This window comes from Myiozetetes cayanensis, unplaced genomic scaffold (assembly GCF_022539395.1).
Source record: "Myiozetetes cayanensis isolate MyiCay16 unplaced genomic scaffold, myiCay2020 scf2-11, whole genome shotgun sequence".
Classification (NCBI taxonomy): Eukaryota; Metazoa; Chordata; class Aves; order Passeriformes; family Tyrannidae; genus Myiozetetes; species Myiozetetes cayanensis.
Window position 1 is genome coordinate 35,233,798 of NW_026087411.1, and position 22,487 is coordinate 35,256,284.

The following is a 22,487-nucleotide window of genomic DNA, read 5'->3' on the forward strand; positions in this document are numbered from 1 at the left end:
TCTATATAGCCATAGAGACAGGCACACGCAGAAATGCACATACACACAAGCTTTTCAGCAGCCTCAGATGCTCCAGCTCCTTGTTAACCAAATTCTGATGGGGCATGTGTCAAAAAGGCAGGGCTGAAGCATCCTGCCTGAGTCCGTTTTAACTCCAAAGATGCCTAAATCAGGACAGAGTACAATCTCTTCTTCTGATTTCCTTGCCCCCTGGACAGGAGGAAGAGAATAATCATGCAGACTCTTCCATGCTTAAGGTTCCCCTCCATCTTCCCCTGCGTCCCCTCCAGGCAGGCAGCATTTGCTGGTCCCCTTATCTGGAGCTAAGGAGCCTGCTCCCCCATCTCCATTTCTGCTAAGGGCTGACAAGAGTAGAGGAAAGTGTGGTGCTTTCTTCCTCCGCCCCTCCAATTCAGCAGCTCTGATTCCCAGTCCCCAGAGGCTCCAAATAGGAAGGTGGCAATTTTACATACCTCTTGGAGGAAAACTGCTCTTTAAATCACAGGTGATTCCTCTTGACAATTCCACTTGACTTTCAGAGCAGGAGCCATGAGACGGTAATAGAGGAGGGCGTCTGATGAGAAAATTAGCAGAGCTCCACTCTTCCCCTCCCCCAAGCCTTGTGCTCTGCTCTGTGCTATTCTCGCCTATTGACTTTTGATGAAGTTCCTTTCAGTGAAGCATTTTTTGTGTTGTCTTGCTGTTGCACTAGATGCCGGGTGTGGTGCTGAGCAGCCCGTGATGAAGCACGTAGAGAAGAGCTCTGGCCTGACCCTCCTTGAACTGTTCCTTGCTGAGCTGGGAACACTCAAAGTGATGCATTGTAAAGCCATGGGACTGCCACCCTTCCCACCAACAGCAGCACACTGCAGGAGCCTGCAGGATGGAAAGGCTGTTGTGATCTTGGGAGAGAGTTTCAGGCATCACACCACTTCAGAGAGGAATTTCTCTGCATACTCCATACATATAGCAGTAGCCATACACCTGAGGGATAGCTGGTGGTCTGGGAACTGGAGTAGCAAAGGTGATGGGGACTGCAAGGAACAGAGCAGTCAGTGCTGGGGGGTTGCCTCTGCTTCTTGCACTCCCCCATTTGGATGCAAGGGCCCTTGTTGTACTTCAGTCTCCTTGAAAGTCATGTCAAGCTCTGGGGAGAAAATCTTCAATGAGGTACTGACAATGTCTGGATTTCTATTCTTTTTAATGTCATTGATGTTTGTACCTGGATTATACTCTATATGGGACTGTGATCAGAATACCATTGCTGGGGAGTGATGTTCCCTATCATGATGTCAGGAATACTAATTAGTTGGGAATGTTAATTTCTGAACATCTGTGGTTGAGCAAACCAGTAAATAGTCGTACTTTTAAAGGTCAGAATAATTAGGCTATATAAAGACTTCTTTTTCTTTCACCATTACCAAATGTTTTCTGTGGGGACTGTTATATAATTTGTGTTTTCTGCAAAGACCAGAGGAATAATGATCCCAAGTCTGGGATGAGGCAACCCGCCAGCCACCAGGCAAGGATGCTGCCTTATTTATGGCTGGCAAATGGGAAAATGGATGAAAATCTTTCAGATGGGCATTGTCCAAATTCATTTCACTGGAGCCCCAAAGCACTTTCTGCAGCCTATGTAATATGACTGTGATACACCCATGCCACAAAACTGTCTGTTTTACCATTAAAATCTAAAGCCTTGGCAACACATGTCCTTCCAATGTCGAGGAGCTCATAAATAGATCAACATCTCCTCTGCTGTGAAAAAGTCCTTTGAAATCTGCTGCTAAATCACATGAAATGATGGTTATTGGCTGTTGTGAGCAAGCAAGGAGCTTGTCCTGCTTGTGAGTTGGAAAAAGGCTGCTTTGCTTGGTTGGCGTTTGCAGAGCTGCAGTATTGACATGGGTTTAGAACTCTGAAGCCCTGCAGACTCACATCTAGCCTGTGGCCCAAATGGGCTTTTAGCTGGGTGTCTTGCCTCTTTACCAAGACCTATCAGACAGTCACTTAGCTGGGCAGGTATCCCAGTTCAGACCAGAGCCAAATGAGGAGCCAAGGCAGGCAAAGGCAAGGATTTTATTCCCGCCAGATGTGATGCCTTCAGCAACACCTTTCCTTTACATGTGGGGAATGCAGCAATGTGCCAAAGCCAACTCCAGAGCATATAGCATTTTCCTCTATATAGGACAAAGGTGCCTTGGTGTGTTTTTTGAGGCTGTCCACCTCTCACTGCAGCAAGCCTTAGGGAGCTTCCCTTTTCCCTGCTCTGCATCACGGAGAAATCAGCACTTTCCTCACTGCCTACTTTATGTCCTGCTCTGCCAGTGATGCAGCCTCTCAACAGGGGCCACTGCTCTTGAAGCTGTGAAGGTTTTACCCTTGTAAAAAGATATCAAGTGTCCAACTCCTGTTGAGGGGGGAGGAGGGAGGAAATAGCGAGCAAAAAGCTCTATTAAAAAAAAAAAATTCTGAATTGGCATGGAAATGTTTAGCTTGCTGTTTCACTCTTGGCAAGTGTCAGAGAGCAACAGTTAAGCAGGATAAGTTCCAAACTCCTTCACTGGCTTTGGGTCACAGCAGCTATTTTGTGCCTGCTGCTCTCTGCTACCAGCTGAGCAAGGCATTGTCTGGCACTACCTGCCTTTCCCCCCCAGCCCTGCAAAGGAGGATGCAGAGGTTCAGGCTCAGCTGCCACCACCAGTATGTGGAGGAGGGCTTTGCCACCTGAGCACACCTGTGAAGGAGGTCTGCAAAAGGCAGCCAAGGAAAGAGAATCTTGTTATCATTGCGCTGGAATGCCCTCTACCATCTGCAACTCCCATGAAAAAGCTTACACAGCCTGCCAGATGAAAATGATGGAAATCCTGCATTGCCTCAGGCCAGTAGACTGTCCCAGGCAGAGAAAGCCAAGTTTTGCACCAGTGTCCCTGTGCCAGCCTTCATCCAGCCCTGCTGTATACCTCAGGCACAACATGAACTTTCTCACAGCCAGTGGGCCAGCTCCTGACCAGCCAGCATGGTTCTGCAGCCAACCAAAGCTTCCAGGGTGTGGTCAGGTGTAGGATTCCTTACTGAGATGGGTTTACGTCTTTATTATCTGAAACACATTGATTATTTTGGGTTTAATGAGAAGTTACCTTTCTGTTAAAAAAAAAAAAAAAAAAAAAGTTCTACTCTGTATTTCCTTGGGAAGAATTTCTAGGGTCATAGAATTATAGAATTTAGAGCTCAAAGGTTTACAATCCTAGCAAGATAAGGTAGTATAATAGCCTCCACACTTTATGAGGAGAGCTTATGAAAAGGTCAAAATGGCTTAGCATAAGGGTCAGTTTTACTTAGAGTTCCTGTTTAAGGAGGGGAAGTAACATCCTAAATCTTCATAGCTGGCTTTGACATAACTATTAGGTTATAGGTGTTTGTGTTGTTTGTTTTTATCCCCTGGACTCAGTGAGTTTTCTGCTTTCAGTGAGTCAATGAAATGAATCCCAAAATGAAATTCTGTCTCTGCCCCAGGGGCCTCTGGCCAGGGGGTGCCATTTTACGTCCTATGCCTTTGTAGGGATGAGTGATGCACCATTATGATCATCTTCTCTACAATTCACCTGGTATCACTGTTCTTAAATTGCTGACACATCTGTGAATGGCCTCCTGTCTCCATGAACCTGAATGGATTCTGCCATTCCCTTTATCTCCTCTCTGTGGCATAGTGCTGCCTTGTCCATGCTCCAGCAGCACTGTTCTCCGTTACAGACTGGAGGAGAAGTCTGTAACCAAATTGTACTGAATGTGTCTTGGGGGCTGTGTACCAGTAACACCCCCTCACAATAACTGCAATCCCCATGACAGATTTCAGGTGCAAAGACCTCTTGCTAGGCTACAGGTTTATTTAGTATGCAGATAGTGTTTGTTCCTGTGACTGACCTGCTCTGCAGATCTCTTCATGCCACTGCAATCCTGATTGTGAAGCAGACTGGAATGGGTGCTCCCATTGTTTCAGCCTTGACAGCAGAAAAAAGGGAGTCCAATGGATGCAAACTCTGCAATACCAAGGCTTAGAGGCTGTCCAGAAGCTTTTCTGTGCATTTCACAGCATCTTAATGGCTTTACATTTAACCTTCAGAAATATTCTTTGAGCCTCTGGAAACTCAGAGCTACACTAGCCCCCAGGGCTGCAAGAGTCACTTGCCCCAGGGCCAGGAGCCAGCTGTTGTCTTTCCCATTATTAGGTAATTGCCATGCCTTCTAATGTCCTTGGAAATTAGGAGAAATTGCCATTACAGTTACTGTGTCTTGCTTGAATCCCTCAGTGATGCTTGTTGGATATAGTGAGGTTTCCATCAAATACGTTTTAGCAGCAGGCAACTTGCTCTTAAATAAAATCAGGCAGCTGCCATGACTTTCTTCACAGTTGTGTCCCTGGGCATCTGATTAAAGCACGGAGATGGGAGCGAGCTGGGCTGCTCAGCATGGACAGGCCCTGAAAGATAAGGTGGGTAGGAGCACTGCTACTCCTTTGCACCACCATGAGCTTTTGTTTCAAGCAAGCTCCAAGGGGCAGTTTATGAGGGGTAGTGCTGAACTGGCACAGAGCATCCGACAGCACTACTATGGAGTAGTCTGCAGAGCACAGCCCAGTGAGCAGGGTGGCTTTTGTGCTCCCCCGCTTCTTCCTTATTGTAGCTACAATGAGCAATTTGTGTACTGACAAACTAAATATAGGAAAATGTCAACGTTTTCTCCCATCTCCCTGGTTTCCTGTCATTCAGAGAATGAAGATGAGCAGGAATGAGAAAGGGACGAGGACAGACCCTGCTCCTTTTAAAGTGAGTGACAAAGGTCCCCCATCGCTGGAGGTGTGAGACTTCGTCTCTGCAGCAAGCCCCGAGTCCCACACACAGTACCGACACGTCTGGCAGCACTTCAGTCTCTAGAAAATAGAAATGGAAATATGGATATGTGCCAGACACACACAGCTGAGTAGGTTTGGCTGCCAGTTGGCTGGCATGAAACCCACAATCTGATGGCAAGACAGCCAAACCTGTGCTTAAGTGTCCACAGAAGAGACACGTACAAACGTATATGGAAATGAATGCAGGTTTTCTCCCTAGAGAAACATCCATTGGGGAGGGACTAGTTTTGGCTGTCCTGAAGCTTCTCCCAGGTCAGCACTTGCCAGAATTGTTCTTGGGAGTAGACAGGACCTCCAGGCTACCTACTTGTTTTTGTAGGTTATGAAAGTGGTCTTTGAGCAATGTAGAGCATTCATGTGGTCACAGCCAGTAAAGCATTGCTTAGTGGTTAAATAGCAGATGCCAGACTCCAAGACTGCCAGATTGGCAACTGTCAAGACTACTAACATGCCATAAAATGTAAAATCCACAGATGGCCTTTTCTAGAGGAACTAAACATTAACTTTGTGTTCATCTCAGTGACTGGAACTGAATTTTCTTAACCTCATTCCACCTCAGCAGTTTACAGGTAGCTACTTCAGCCAGCCAAAGTGAGGGTGAAGTCCTGGGACCCTGTTTTGAGGATGGATGTGGGAGAGGAACGTCCTTTATCAAGAGCTTCCCCTTATCCTGCTTCTGCAGTAGTTGGGGAGCTTATTCAGTACCCCACAAGGAGGTGGGGCCTGTCAGGTTTTCATGCTAAACCCTCCTCAGATTTTTAGTCCAGTAAGCTTTTGGTTTTAAAGACAAGACTTGGTCATGTATAGGGCATTGGTTTAAAAGAGGCACCAACGATTTCAGGCAGGCCTCATAAGGACACCAGCCTTTTGATAGGTGTGAGTCCCTTCTCTGCCTCCGTGAGCGAAATCTTTCCTTGCTGTCTTGCCCCAAATCAGAAGTGAGGCCTGCAAGGGTCCAGATCAGATCATGAGTGAATTGATTTTGTTTCCAGCTCATCTAGAGTGCCTCACCATCAGTTCTGTCTTAGACACAGGCTAGGACTTGCACTAACCCATTTTTCTGGTTTTGTCACTGTAAGGCACTTTGGGTTTCTTACTACTGATGTGGCTGCATGATAACAGCAATGAAGATAAATTACCTCAAAAATAGGCAATAAGCCTTTTAGCTCTTCAGAGCAAAACAGAGCTATTCTGAACAGCCCACAGACAAAAGAAATGGTTGTTTATCTTCATTTACAGCTACTGTGGAGTGGCACAACATGCAAATTCACTGGGCCAGGGGCAACAGCTAAGGTAGTACTGCAGGCACAGAGCTTGCTGTGGAGGGGGGAGGACAAGACTCTCTCCTCCCCACCATCAGCCTTTACCTCTGTAGCCACCTCAATATTTTTTGTTTGTAAGATCTGGTCACCACAGATGACTACATATCTCATCTCCATGACTGCTAGCTCTGCCACTGAGCTGAAGAATAAGATAGAGGGACTATACTAAATTCTTAAATAACGGCCAGTCTTCGCGAGCGAAGATCCGGGGAAGGTCTTTACACCTTCCAGCCTGCACATTGGATTTTTTAGGTGAGACACAGTGTGCGCGGAACTGAGCCCACCCTTTAATCCTAAGGTTCATCTGCCGGGGCCAAGCGAGCTTGGACGGTGGCAGCGAGGTCCTTAGGACGTAGGTGGGTTGCCTTTAAGGGCTAACGAGCTCCACCTGCCCGGGAGTGGCCCTGACCGGGAATCGAACCCGGGCCTCGGTGGTGACAGCGCCGCGCCTTTACCACTAGACCACCAGGGGCTCCACTAAATTCTTACCAAACTGTTAAACAAACATTTAGATGCCTAGTGCCCTAACATGCCCCCTCTAAAGTAGGGAATATGAGGGAATCATCTGCCAGCACATGATGTGTCTTAAAGGAAATTTTAAATTATTTCCCCTTTTTTTTTATCCCTTCCCTGTGATAAGCAAGATTTGCTGTTTCCTTCCAATAGGAAGAGACCAGTGTCCTTATCAGGGCTCAACCAGGTGCTAGTGGGCATAGAGAGAGAGCATATTCACATCTTGTCCTGCAAGTGAGGCACACTCTCAATTACTGACAGGGAATGACACAAATGTGAGCTGAAGGCAAGAAGATATTGTATACACCTTAGCAGCAGCTCAGGGGTCAGCAGGACCCGCCACCATTGCCTCGCTGAGAGAGAAGCATGTCTTGACACAAGACACAAAGTCTTTATTACTCCCCTGTTGTGTTACGTACCTGCATGGTGGCCAAGGAAAATCTGACACAATTCCAGAGATGACAAGAAATTATGCCTATGAACACATAATTTGTTTGGTCTCAGATTTTCCCCTTGCTCACAGACACAGACAGACCAATCTCTGCTGATATGGGGAGGCGCATAGGCATAACCAGCTTTTGTAAAAGCCTGATTAATTCAGGCTTGTGACTATGCTTTCTTTCTGTTTCTGGACAGCAGCAGGGAAGAAGTTAATGGTGCTCTGCTTGCTTGTAATATTTCTGTCATTGCTATTGAACCCTGCAATTCCCAAGTGTTTTCTGGTGAATTTGCTTCTCAGCAATACTTGCTTGGTAGAACCCCTTCGGTCATTTTATTTTCAGGTCTGATCTTGCTTACTCTCACTATTATAATTGCATGTCTTCTTTTGGGTCAAAAGCACCTTCTTATCTGCCATTTCGTGGTAGAAATGGCATGAAATTTTCTCATTCAAAGTGAAATAGTCAGGAGGAGGAAGCAGATATATTGGTAAGGTAAAAGTAAACATTTAATGCCACTATAGTTTGATTTTTTTTTTCCAGACATCATATTTTTGACAATGTTTCACACCTCAGATACCACAAAAAGGATATTTTTTAGCCAGCAAACAATAAACTTTACAATTTTAATGGCAAAAGGCTCAATGCATTTGTTGACCAACTTGAAAATGGCTGTGACTTTCCACATTTTGAACTTATCCTCATGCTGTTCTTTTTTTTCCCCCATAAAATTTAGTTGATAAAATATATATATCTACTACTGATACATCCTCTTCTGGAACTGCCCACTGGTGGGACCAGCATAAGTTCTATATCTATCAGTTTCTCTCCTCCTTAGCCCTATTTTATATCACTGTTAAAATGAGAAAGAACATAGCCACGGACAGAGTGAAATGGATTTAGCAAACATACACTTCAATGCATAGCACTTAGATAAGCATTTCCAACCATCATGTGTAAATAAATTATAAAATACAAGCAACTCTATAAAACAAGACCATCCTGAGTTTACAAATAAATTATATCCTTCATACATAGAATATGATGTGGATGTTAGTAACCAGCAGTTTCAGCTATGGGAGGGAAAGAAGTAAAACGTAGAAAAGTTAGTATCTATGCATACATAAAACATATATGTATGTGTGCTACATGTAAATACTCACACACATACACATACAATATAAAGGGTGAATACATCCATATCTATAGTATATAGAGAATATGTAATGTAGCTGAAACTGCCTCAAGCACCAATTTATTACCATTATTATAAAGTTTGCTCAATACTTAAGTACGACCACTCAAAGTAAGATGGTTTGGGTTGTGTTTTATTTGCTGTCCAGGAGCGTTTGAAGGTAGTTTGAAATATTATATCTGAATGCTACTATTTCACTTTCAGCACCTCCATTCTTTGCAGAATCATCACGCCCTTTGTGAGCTTCAAAATGTTGCATAAGCAAGCACGAGACTGCTGTTTATAAAGCTGGTGGCAAAATCCATACTGACTTCAACTGGTTTAGTAAAAGAGTGCTACATTTTCAGGGAAAAGAGATTTTTTTTTTTTTGAAAGGTTGCTTGAGAAGGAGAAAGAAGAAAAGATAAAGACAATAATAAAAAGGTTTATTATTCCCAAGAGCAGGTATGGAAGCTCTGATAACCCTGGGATGAGCACACAATAAATGCAAGAGAGAGAGAGAGATTATTAACTTTGCACTAACAAATCATTCACAGTTTTGTTTGCTATAGTTATTTGGAAACCTGTTTCAAATCACGATAGCTAGCAATGTCCAGCCTTGTGTCTTAAAAAGCTGCTGTGTGTTGCCAATGCAAAAGCCTGTGGAGTAACAAATCAAAGACCATGAGGACATCAGGATTAAGCAAGGTATGCCACCCATCCGTGGATTTGAGAAAAAGTGCCTCTCTGTATGGTCATCATCCACTCCTATCAGTGTTTAACAATACCAATGCTTTGATCTCTGCAGAGACTTGGTGCATCTCTGATGCTGTGCAACCGACCCTCCCATGAACTGGCATCAGAGGGTCGTTCAGCCTCTGCTTTATGAGAATGGAATTTCCTTCTTCAGTGAAGAAGCTTCAAGTTATAATTTTAAAGCTACTAGGACTAGACAGAAAGCTTGATCTCATAGGCCACCAAGAGTCCAGGTTCTCACTTGACGTAACTGTGCTGTATTCCTCATGCATATGCAGAATTTGTTATACTTAACAGCTGAGATTGTAAAATATCTTGCCTTAAATTCACGACACCCTGAAATATAGACGTAGTTCATTCGGAATACTTTTACAGGCCTCTAGATGGGAGGTTGCAGCAATTTGCTTTTGTAGGCTGAAGAATGTGGGGAAGAAAGGACTTTTTAAAGCAGGCCTTAAAAGTGTTTTAAGCATAAGTTTTCCCTATAGTGTGGCATGAGTCACCTTCATCCTGGTGAGTGCAAGGAGAAAGATTTTGTAGGCACTCCTTGGAGGAGGAAGGGGAAGCAGTGGTGTTGCCATTTGTGAACAGCTGTACCACCTCCCCACAATAATGCATGTGGAGACTGTCTCAGACTGTTTGCATATATAGTTCTCTGTATGTACATACCCTTTGTTTTTACAATTATTTTTAATTCATAAAAAAGATGAAACAAAATCACAAACATTTATAAAAGGTGATGTTTGTAAAAGAGTCTAGGTTCTTCAGCTGTCATCACATTTGGATTCCATGCCACAGATAATAGCCCCCATTTTAAGACATACCATATTATCGAGATAAATGAAAAAAAAAAAATTTAAACCTCTCATACTTTAAGATGGACTGAGTCTATCCTGTGAGCAAGCACGGGACTTGGTGAGCATCACTCCCAGTTTTCAGCCTCTATAATTGCCATATAAAAGAGAAAAATGGCAGCATGTATCTTTCATCCTTTTCTGTACATTATCTGCAGCTCTCACTTAGCTTTCTTCATGCCAGAGGATCATGCCACTGCTGGTTACCAGTTACTGTTTTATGTACCTGCAAGTTTCAGAAGTTAGGTTTTATGGCAGTGGATCTTCCAAGACTGGACTAAAGTCAGCAGATGTTCAGTAATAGCTCTGTGTGACTCTTATGCAATATGAGGAGATACCAAAAAAAAAAGGCAAATGGATGAATTTTCCTTTTCCTTGCAACTGGAAGGTTACTCTGCTATGACTCTCCTGACTCTTAACACAATTGTGCCTAAGTTTTACCAGTGCAGCTGAGATGAGAAGAAGCCCAGTAAAGACCTAAGAAAGGAGAGCCCAAGTATTGGTTTGCTTCCTTGTCTCTCTGTAAAGTATACTTCAGATTGCTTAGATCTGAACCAATTGATGAGGAATCAGTCTGAGGCAAATACAAGGCATGCATGGCTAAAGAAAAGACTTGTGTCATGATGACAAACAGCACCAGGAATTAGGGCTCTCCCATACCCTCTGGGACACAAAGTGACCCAGCACCTGCAGCCAGCAGGGGTGTGACCCAGAGCTTTCTGCCTGCTGCAAGAGCTCACACCGACCAGAAGGATGTGTGAATCCAGACTGCAGCCAAAGTCTCCACTCTAAGGCTACACTTGAATTTGTGGCTATAAAGCAACTTCTGTCCCTTGTATGAATAAGGCTCACATGTGCAAAGATGAGCAGTTCCCAGAACAAGCCCCAAGCTGCCCCACAGCTGCCTGTGCTGGAGAACAGTGGTGGGGATACGGAGCAGTAATGCTGTTCTGCAGCTGTCACACAACCCAGCAATGAGGAGCTGTGATCTCCTGTCACACATGCAAACAAAGAATTAACCTTCAAACCTAATTACATTAACACTGCTGTTCACTACTAAAGCTGTCCCAGGGAAAGAAGATTGATTTCTGAATGTGCAAACGATTAAGCATTACATTCATGGTGTTCCTTGTGTATCTTAGGCAACATGATGCCTTTTAAAAAAATCAGCATAAAAACCAGCATTATGCTGGCAATTCCTTAAATAATGGGACTATCTGGATGACTTGCAGAAGCGTATGGGTCTTCTGTAAAATGCTGACTACTGCAGACTAAGATCAATTGCAATAATAAGGTCCTGGTGCTTTTAATTACCTGTTTCGCAGATATTTGAAATAATATAAGTTCTGAAGTAAAAAGCTATTTTTTGAGAAGAAACATTTTATAGTTTTCAAATCTCCGCATATTTTTCATTCCTCTTTTTTCCATTAAGCCATCACAATTCTTAAAAACATAGTGGCAAATTCTGAATTACAATGACAGAAAGTCAAGAAAAAGAAGATGAGTATGGATTTTAGGATATGAATACTGGTATATAAAGAGAGTGTTAATGGCCACTTTAATTAGGTCCTCAGAAATAAAATATTTGTAAGTACTATGATTCTACCAATTAGTACATAATTTTCAGTGTGCAAAATTTATCCTTGGCATAATCAATTTGGTTTCAGGAATCGATTTTGGTCAATCGTGGTAAACAGGGTGAACACATGCCCTTACTGTTTAAAGTAATGGCTAGGTAGACACACTGCTTTCTATGCTTCCCAATCTACAGAAGTACCAAATCTAGAGTAAATGAATAATTAAGTTAATGATGGTGAGGAATATTACATTCACTAGATATTTTACAATACCTCTGAAATGTGTCCACTTGATCTATAGAAACATCACCACTCCTGTTTAAGTCCCAGACTGTGTGTAAGGGCAATTTCCTTGGCTCTCTGCAGCTGCGGTTTTTTGTTTTGGTTTGGTTTTGGTTTGAGTTTTTAGTGGTGGTGGTGGTTTTTTTCCTTGAGAGAGAAGGGTATTTGTCTTTAATTCTTACTTGGAATAAAAGTTTCATGATAGGAAATTGATGTGGAACAGAGTAAAAACTGACTTTCATATAGGACCCTTTTTCCCCTCCAAATAATCTTGTAGATTGTAAGAAGAATCTTCTACAAAATCCAGTGACAAGGGAAATAGAATTAATAAGAGTTGTTATTACCAAATGAAAATAAGACTATAAAAATGTTATTTCTATTTTTAAAAAAAAGCTTCTTTTTTGCCTAACCACTAGAAAATCTATCAGTATTATTTTTCCATTGGAACATGTTGCTTGGGGTATTTTAAGATGACATTGATATGATGTTGCAGATAAAAGAAAAGTTGTACATAAGTACAGTAGTTGATGCCTTTTGAGTATATATTAAATGAGGCTCTTATTTCCTCATAGGCAACAGGAGGGTAGCACAAACGTATGTGAAAGAGGAATTCTTGTGCATGTGCTTATTTCAACACAGAGGAATAAGAAACCTAATTCAACAAAATACTTCTTCATGCTCCTGTCGTTAAAATGCAGATTTTGCACATTTGTTTATAAAACACAAAGAGTTTTCCTTCCCACACACTCTTTTGTAGATAAAGAGGCAAACTAGTAAAACATTTGGATGTGCATTGAGGCACCGGGCCTTGTCCTTTTGACGTCAATGTGAATTCTGCCATGGCTTCACATACTGGAGGCTTAGTGAAGAAGATGCCATAGCCAACATACTTGAAGTGCTGTATCTACTCATTTACTTTATTTCCAGATGTACTAAACTAAGTAGAGTCTGTGCTTCTGAGATATGTCTGTGACTATCGACACACTGGGCCAAGGGTCGAAAGCTGCCAAAACATGTTTTGCAGTGGTGTATGTCATAAAGAGGTGAAGGTAAATTTTATCAGAGCCTGAAGAAAGAAATCACAGAATAATCACTCGTTTTTTGACTGATAACTGTGGGAACACTTAGCCTAAAGGGTAATTTTTCAGCAAGTTATTAGCACCAAAAAAAGGGGTTAGGATAAAAGTACCTCCTCATTCATAACTTCAGGCAGTACAAAGCAAAAAAAAATATGAAAAAAGAAAACAAGTGGGGAGGGTTGGATCAAACTGAAAAGATATTTACTTCACGGTAATGTCATTTCTCCTCTCTCATACATTGCAAAACCTACAGACTGGTAAAATTACTGTGTTCTCCAGTATATAAGAGAGTACAGAAGACATAAGCAAATCTTACTCTCTGCTAGAAATAGTTTTGTGTCATCTGGGAAAGCTGAATTTCTCTTTGAGTGGCCTTACTCTGGTAACAAGAAAAGACAGTTAACATTTATTCATATGTTGTACTGATTAGGAAATATCTCTACAAACACAAGTTACTTAGAAACAGCAAGTCTGAAATAGGAGAAAACACCAAGAGAAAAACAAGCTGTAAATACATTTCAAAAGTGTATTTGTTTTTTTTTCCTTTTTCTTTTCTTGACTAGCACCATCTGTACACAATAAAGTATGAACATAAATGTTTGGATAATAAAGATTTGCAAGGCACTTAAACAGTTTTTCTGGATAGGTTTTCTTTTAATGAACCTCTCAGTGGAAGTCCTACAACCACCTTTTCTCCTTCCTCAGCTAATGCAGGGAAAGAAGTGTTTTCTGCCAGCAGTTCCTATTTACAGACATGTCCTTAAAGGTTCCTCAAAGTGCTCTTTTAGGCTAAGAGAATCAACAACCTTATATCTCCATTTTTCATGCTTGTCCTGTTTTGTTTTTTTTTAATACCAGACCTCTGTATAGTATAGCAAATCTCTCATACACACAGTTGAGACTTGACTCCAACCTTCATCCTCATTCTTTTATCTTTGGGATGCTACTTGGAAGGGAAAAGGAGGATGGTAGAGATGTGCATTGAAATTCTCTTGAGGTTCATACTTTATCGGCGTCTAGAGGTGATGTCAAAACAGGTGATCATCATAAGATGGGCCTTGCAGAAGTTGACACGGTTTTCCAAACGCTCAGTCACACATTCCAGGGCCTCCAGGTATTCCAGAGAATCCAGCTCAAATACCTGCTCCAGATCAACTGTGGGAAAAAAAAAACCAACACACAGATAGGAAAAATAAAAAACTCTGCAGTGTTTACTGGTGGGAGACTCAGAACTAATTCAAGTCTTCAGACCTATCAGTATACAACACTATTACCTCTGGCTTGCCACTGTAACGAAAAGTTGCCTTTTCTATTTAATGGCTATTAAAAGGGCACAGTGGCTTGCCCATTGTGAAAAATACTTCTAAGTTGCATGGGATGTTTTCTTGAGCAATATGCTCCTCACCAGAGCTGCAGATGGCTTTTGCCATGCTCCATCACCCTTAAGCAAACGTTGAGTGCTAAGCATGTACTGACTTTCTCACACATTCTCCTGACCACAAAGAGCTTTAAATAGCTGCTCTGCCCTGGGAGGACAAGCCTTTTGTTGAATTCAGAACTTGCAATTAGAACCTAATCCCTGGCCTCCATGTTCCTCACACCTTTCTCCGTTCCATGTGATTCTCACCAGACCACTCAAGCGTGGCACACACATCAAAAACTCCAACTTAGGTGCCCATATGCTGCCAGAAACTAGCCAATAGCAGCTTGCATGGAAGCCAAGTGTGAGATATATGTTCTGGGCCAGCATTTCCGATCTTATCTGGTTCCTGAGGTCTTTGCAATCCTTAAGACTTTCTGCATTTACCACCCTGGAATCAGAAGCAAAGGCATCACACTGTAAGTGAACAACATTGTATAGCAAATTCCCTGCTCTCTTTAAAACTGTCCTTTTTACTTTTCTTCCGTAAGAGTGTTCCTGAAACCTATACTGTGGCTGTTTTGAAGGATGTACCAATCTAGTGTCAACTTAAACTGTCAAAGGAAGAGTTAGGATGCTGTAAGAGAACCCACCAGCCAGCCTCCTTTTGCTACATACCATTATCCTAGATAAATTGCATATTGTGGGTTTTTTCCTATAACTCTGATATGAACTTGTCTTCTTGCTCATAATAAAAGCTGTTGTATAACTACTGCAGTACTCTTTATGTTTTTTCCTTTGAGGTGCTGAGGACCTTCTTCATTTGAATGTGAATGATCTTTAAGCTCTCTGAACTTTAAATATATAGTTATAAAAAATGGGCCAAATTCATTTTTCATGTAAGCCCACTGGTGCCAAGGGACAAGTTTGCTCCACAGTGTTATTTTGTGGCAGAAGAGCAGATTTATAATATTGCTTATATGTTTGAGTGATCTGAGGCCAAAAAAAAAAATCCCATTTTCAGGAGCTGTGGACTGAAACACGTGAATGTTAATCTACCAATGGCAATATCCACCACTAGAATGCTGTACCACTTCAACATTCAGCTCTCAGGCAAAAATGATTGTTCAGTTCTACTGTAAACATTTAATAAGAATTATAGGAAATAGTTCTAGAAATACAGTCAATCTAAAACTTGCCCTTAGGTTATATGTTGTTTCATTTTAGTTCACAAACATAGTAGCTCACATCTCACTCTCTTACCACATGTTTCTGCTCCCCTCCATCCACCCCAATTATATAAACCAAAGGGAACCTATGAGTCCAGGCAATAAAAGCATGTCCTTACATTCACTAAGCCATTTATTAGGATCCAGCATCAGGTACTGTTTTGTCACCTCCAGTTCTCTCATTAACCACTCGTACTTGGCCTTGACCTCAGCGATTCTCTGCTGGCGATGCTCCAGGATTTTCAGCTTGGCATTGAAACATATCACCTCCTGCCAACCAGGAAAAAGAAGCAGGGAAGGAATAGATGAAGAAGAGAAGAAATTCTCAGATCCATTCAGTGAAATGATCTTCCAATCAATAATGATGACAATGAGCCGTTTATTCTGGAAGCATATGAATCACTGCATGAAATCTATCACCTTTTTTATTTTTATTGCTTTTGTTTGGTTTTGATGTTTTCCATCAGTGAGCTTTGGAGACTTTGTAATGGTAGTTAATAAAAAACCATAACGATTAATAACAGGCAGCATCCTGAAATTAGATTAACTGCAGTAAAATATTTCTGCTTTTTGTCACCCGAGTTTGGCTAAGAAAACCTAAGCTCTTGGGAGAAGAAAATCCATTGCTTGCTGTATTAAAAGCCTAAATACACCCCTGTGCACATAAGAAATGCAGTAGTCATATTTTAAAATAGAAAACCGGTAGCAATATCGAATTTAAAATATTCTTAAACAAAGGCAGTGTATTAAGAAAAGCTCTAGCAATCCACAATCATTAATAAAGATGATATATTTGCTGTAAAGATATGGAACACAGTGACAGCATGAGGTGCAGTGCTGTCTGCAGACAAGAAGCCTGGCCTCATGTGACTTTTGAGAGGTGCCAGCCATCAAGATGTGCAGCAAGTGACTCCACAGTGAGGGCTGTGCTACCCTCACCAGCATGGAAGCAATTCCAGTAACAGAACTATCCTCCTTCAAGCCTGTGTGAAGGTCTCAACACTTTTCCACTTTTTTCTCTATAAACAAATCTGCTGTGTGGGTGAAGTGCAGTGGAAAACCCACTGCAGAAAGTTTCTCCAAACATAATCATATCAGAGAACAACATCACAAACTTCCTAAACAAGTGATAAGAGGCAGGAAGAAAAAATGCCTTAAAATAATAATAAAGCCTATATCCACAGTTACTCTAAAATACTCAACTTCAGATAATCTTCGCAGTCTTCCATATCAAGACCTGACCTTTACGATTTACACACTCCAGGAGATTACACAGATTGCACTCACCTTGCTGTCCCCACCTCGCCGTCGTTGGAGCCTCTCCACGTCATCTATCTCATAGACTTTGATCTCAAAGGGCTCCCCCAGGCCCCTCTGCCCACTTCTCAGTGGCCCATCCACCCAGCGGACCCCAGGGCTGTTGGCAGGCTTCCTTGCTGGGGAAGCGGTGTCCAGTGATAAAGCTGGAATAAGCCTCCGTCTCTGTGAACCTGTGAATGCAGAAAGTGCCACTACATGTTAGCAGAGTTACTGCCTCTCCTTTCTGCCCCACCTGCAGATAAATCTACATTATATCTAAATTATATATATGGGGCCTTTCTGTGCACAGAAGAAAATGGAGGGAAAACCCAGGGAAGCCATGGGAGCTGTAGATGTGATATGTTTTACCACCTCCCCATGGGTCAGATCCTCATGTGTTCTTTGGTGTCTGACTCCAGGATTTGATACTCAGAGGGCATAAGTACCCTTAAGTTTACAGTGCTTGTGTCTGCTCCCTTTAGCTTAGGTCTTGTGTACAGATGTGCCAACAAAGGATCAAAGCAGCAGGCCTAGAACAGCTTTGTTTTCCTATCTCTTTACTGGTACTGGTTCTTACAGCAGAAGGACAAGCATTAGCCAGCCTCTGCAAAGACCATCTCCAAGAGAGGTGTGGGTTTAGGCTTTTTTTAATCACAGCACAAAACCCACTGTGATACCCAAGTTCTTTTATTATCTTGGAGTTGAGTGCCAGTATACCACCATCTAATTCTTTGCATAATAACACTGTAGGCTGACTAAAGCAGCAAAGCCAGTAGAGAGGACAAACTGCCTTCAGTAAGTACACCCAAGCTTGTTGGTTGCCACCAGACTTGCATTAGCCTTGTCCCCATTCAGTAGAATGTTCTTCTATAACATTTCCCATTTACGCCTTTTCTGCAGCACTAATGATGGGCCAGACAGAAGCAAGCACAGGCTGGCAGGCAGGTTAGTCACTGTGCCTGCTTCAATACCGGTGCTCATGTACACTCATCCTGCTTTGTAATAGCAGTGCAGTGGATGGGGACACTGAAAAAGGCATCTGCCATGTGAGTTGCCAAGTCAGGGCCTAAGGTAAAGCAAGGAAGAAAACGTACTTCACTGGCCTAATGGCAGGGGTAAGGAAGCTGAGCATGTGGTTTTTTGGGAGAAAGAACAAACACACACACAAAAAAGAAAACAACTGCTTGCATTTTCTTGCTTGATTTAGCACAGTCAGAGCAATGGGCAGGTTTAATAAAAAAAAAAAAAATTGTAGCTGACAATTCCTGCAAAATTCCTGCAAGGTCTCCCCTAGGAGACAGCAAGAATGGAAGGGATGGGAGAAGCCAAAAACAAAAGTCAGAGCCAGCAAGTTTGAATGAAATTATTAACTGACTCTCTTGGCTGCAAGAATAAAAGTGATGCCAGCAGGAAGAGATGCAGAATGATCATGCAGATTTTATTTTAAAAACAAGATAAAATCATTTATAGGAATATCCCACATTACATTTATTGCGACTTGAATGCAAATAGTTCCAACATGTCTGTCAACTTGGTGCTTCAATGAAAGCCAAGAAAAACCCCAAACAAAACCCACCCAAAACAAAAACCCCCAATATCTATTGATTGCCTAGGTTTTGAATTTGCCAGTAACAAAGCATTGCTTAGTTTTATTCATGGTAGTCTGTTTCTCTGCTGACTTTGTGAACTATCACATCTTATCCCATGATTTCTGAGTGCAGCAGTCTGTGCTAGAAACCAGAAGTTAAAGAACTAGTAATTAACCTGTAAATGTTAGCTCTAAAATAGATGAGAATGGTCTATTTTCCGTCTATTTGTAAAGCGTAGTCTACAGAGCTTTTAGTTGAATTCATCTGAGATAATTTGATGCAAGAAAAGGAGAGCACAGCCCAAGTGGCTCAGATGGACAGAGAGCTTGTAGAGCTCTGGTTAGTCACGGAGCTCTACAAGGCTGTTCTATTCCAAACAGCCTGAGATCTTGGACTGCCTATCCTGTGACACCTATAATAGTTGTATTTACTACTCAAACTGCAACCCAGCAAAAAAGTTCATGCCAGAACAAATTAAGCCTTACAAATACCAGCAAGTAGGAGTTATTTTAGATCTGTAGTACCAGTCACTGGAAGACAATGTCAGTATTCACTTACCTTGAAAGCATTTCAGTTAATCTCTAGATTAAACTGCCCGATCAAGAGAAGAGTCAGATCTTGATAAAAGGAAAGAAGACCTGACCCATTACCATAGACAAAAACTGACAAAAATAAGAGAGACACAGTTTGGGAAGACCTCAACAAACTGTAATGCTAAGGGTGACTCTTGTCAGCAATGCTAGAGAAAGGTAACCAAATGGTGGGAGCAGCTGCATACTTGAAGGGAAGTGAGACTATTAAATTTCATTACATGCAGGAATACATCCTGCAACAGGCTCAGGCCCTCCTGGGAAACAAACCCTCTGCTTGGTTAGATGGGAAGGGCACTGAGTATAGTCCTAGTGTCACTCAAGATCAAAAGGATTCAGGCATTAAATATGTTTTAAAATACTTTTTTGGTTTTTAGTGTCCCACAGGAGCAGTCTTTCAAATTTTGTCTGTGTGTAAAAGTAATTTCTTTGTTGTTTGTCAACTTTTAGACCTGGCAATATCTACAAGCATCAGATCTGACCTCCTGTTTAATGCACAGAATGCTGTTAATTCTTTTTATTTTCTGTCCCACATTGGTGGTCATATCTCCTCTTTTGACATGCCTACAGACTAGATCTAGCATTTCCAGGAAGCAGCTGAGCAGACTGGAAATTCCTTCTGCCTAGCTCTCCATGCATGGCTGAATTATGACTAAAGTAGTGCCTTTTTCTGTGATTGATTTTCTTCCCCTTTTCCTCAATGTGGCTGTTAATGTCCCCTTCTTGTGTAATGAGACACTTTTAAACCACCCCACTGTAATCTCTGCCCAGAGACAAAGCCCAGATCTGAGACTCTCTGGGAATGCAGGTGGATGGCTCCAATGCACCTTGCCATGAGAACAGCATCATGCTGCTACTTGGAGCAAAGCAAAACAGATATCATCAGGGTATGAAGTAAATAGGGATGATGGTAAATATTTTTGCATTTAATTCCCATATATAAATCCATATGCCTTTGGCTCAATGAGAAACAGAAGCCTGGGGTCTAGAAGGAGGCCTCCAGTCTGAGGCTTCATTTAACAGCACTTGCTTACCCCTTGGTGGAGAGGCAGTGGGGACTACAGCATGGCAGGAGACATTAACTCGTTATATTTTTCTGGCCAGAGCTCATGCCTGGATTGCCTATGGTTTATTACAACAAAAGAGCTGCTGGCCCTTTGTGCACTGGGGCAATGCAACAGGGCAGAGCCACCACAGGCTACTCGACTCACTGTCTGCCCAAGGACTCCTTTGGGACACAGGTCTCCATGTGGATACGACTGTGTGACATGCAGAGGGGAAAGAGAGAGAGATGGCTTTTTATCTGAGCCTTGAATGCTGACTCAGGATGATTTATCTGAGGTTTATAGTGCTTTGAGGGGAAATTAAATGAAAGATCTTCTTCATCTTTCTAGTAAGGCAAAACCAGATCTAGTTTATTCTAAACACGCACTAATTAATAGGCTGTTTATTAGCCCAGGTACAGAAAATAACAATGTCTTTTGACAAGAGACTCCTGCCACTGACCTCTCCATTTAGCCTCTGGTTTTTTTTCTGATGTTACCTTAATTGGGATCAGTAAGGAGATACAGCCAAAGCAGAGCTTCAGGGTGAGTGTCACAAAGCAGCTGACAGCTTGCTCATCCGTAACAACACACAGACACAACAATTAAATTGTTAATACAGTTTTCCCTTTATACAGAAAATACCCATTTGAAGTCTCAAATTTATTGGGAGCACTTGATGGAGTTAGGATCTCATCAATTTTGACTGTATAATAAATAGAAGTCTTTGTAGGAATTATAGCGCACTGCTCCTCTGCTTCCTCATGCATGACTTAGGGAGAAAGTGGACAGCCAGGGAGCTCAACAGGAGCAGCACTCAGCATGTCCCTCCCACCTCTGCCCCACCTCTGCCCCTCGGCAAACTGGCTGACCCTCCTGCCATGTAAATGGGATTAATTTCTCCATTCAAAAAAGAAATTTATACCAAAAATCAATCTGAAAGAAATCCAGTAAGATGAACCCGGGGCAGAATAACCACATGTTCATTTATGACCATGCAGCATGTAAAGCAACATGTAATTTGCTAAATGCCTTGAAGGATATGTTTTTCACTTAGCTTGAATTCATCCACACTCATGAACCTAGCTGGAGTATGAATAACCAAGCTATGAAATAGCCCTCAAAATGCTCAGGATACAAGATTTGCTTTTGCAACAGATCTGTTGCTCTACCTTGAGCTATAGGTTAAGGTTCAGCCAAGTTAAATTTAAGATACAGAGATTAGCAGAGCAGTGAAGGTGTGCGGTGTGAAAGCAGATCTGACCGAAGCATTTAAGGAGCATGCTTCAGAAAAGACAAGTCCAGAGAAGACTTAAGGTATGAGAAATACAGACCAAGGGTAACTATAAGGATAAGAAGACACAAAATTGCCAGCATGCATAAGGATGTGTGCTCAAAAAAGTATGTGTTGACCAGGGCAGAGGCTCTAAAAAGCCTGGTTTTGCTTAAGTACTGTATGTTTTGAAGTGTTCCCCTTAGATTGCTTTCCAAGTACACACTCCAGACTGAGCATCTTCTCTGTGAAAAAGGTAAAGGCAAAAACTGCAAATACAAAATTTTAATGAAAAGCAGTGTGATGCATATCTCTTTAAAGCAGGATACATCTGAACAGGATTCAAAACAACTCTGTCCTAGAAATTCCAAGGTGTTTCAAACAGAAAATGAAACTGTAACTTGATATAACATCATTTCAGAAGTTTATAGTGTGTGCTCAAAGGCAGGATGTGCAGCCAAAGTTATTCCCTGCAGCACTTAATGTTATGGGATGTAAAATTGCCTTTCTGTACAGAATTTGCTCTTCAGCATTTTGTTTTTTTTCTCACCAGACAGTCCAAGACAATTACAAAAACCAGTCCTGGCTAACTACAGCAGTACCCCTAAGCTCTCACCGTTCCTTCTGTAGCTTAATTTCCAAGAAAAATTGTGCCTCCAATAGCAATAGCATCAGTGTCAATTGTAGCATCAAACTGGTTATTAGCAAAGATTATCTGTCCTGTTCCTGCTGCTGCTCCTCACTGTCTGACAACAGGACTCATGTTTTATTTGAGTTGAAAACATGATGCTGACTTTGCCTCTCATTCTCATTTCCTAATGGGATCTGCCCTTACGGGCAATTGTCCATGACTGAACCAACTCCTTCCCCATCCTTTGACCTCCATTCTCTGAGTTTATTTTATGGTGCACTTTGCCCAGTGCAGAGCACACAGCTAGCACATTCACTCCTCAGATTTTCACACAGTTTGCACAGGTCCCCTCCTGATTACTGAAGACATTGCCAATGTTTTCCAGTGGAAGGCCCCTCTGAAGGGTGTACTAAATACTTCACCAGAAGTGCCTATTTAGAGTGCCCATCTTGAGGTTAATACTCCAAAGATCAAAGAATCCAAGCATGTATTTCCAGAAAATCTAAATAACATTCACTCATCCTGACAACTCAGATTACACAGATTTCTTAGGAAGGACCACATTGC

At 42.0% G+C, this 22,487-nt stretch overlaps 1 protein-coding gene across 2 annotated transcripts in view; it reads right to left on the reverse strand.

Moving 5' to 3' along the window:
- Positions 1 to 7,675: 7,675 nt before the first annotated feature.
- Positions 7,676 to 22,487, reverse strand: part of KIF26B (kinesin family member 26B) — a 283,959-nt gene continuing 269,147 nt past the window's right edge. For both annotated transcript variants that reach the window (XM_050315249.1, XM_050315250.1), the window contains 3 exons: positions 16,783 to 16,985; positions 15,615 to 15,765; positions 7,676 to 14,061 (listed from right to left, as the gene is read on the reverse strand). In XM_050315249.1, the coding sequence (XP_050171206.1) occupies positions 13,913 to 14,061; positions 15,615 to 15,765; positions 16,783 to 16,985 (503 nt within the window). In that variant the 3' untranslated portion in view covers positions 7,676 to 13,912. The remainder of the gene's footprint in view (positions 14,062 to 15,614; positions 15,766 to 16,782; positions 16,986 to 22,487) is intronic.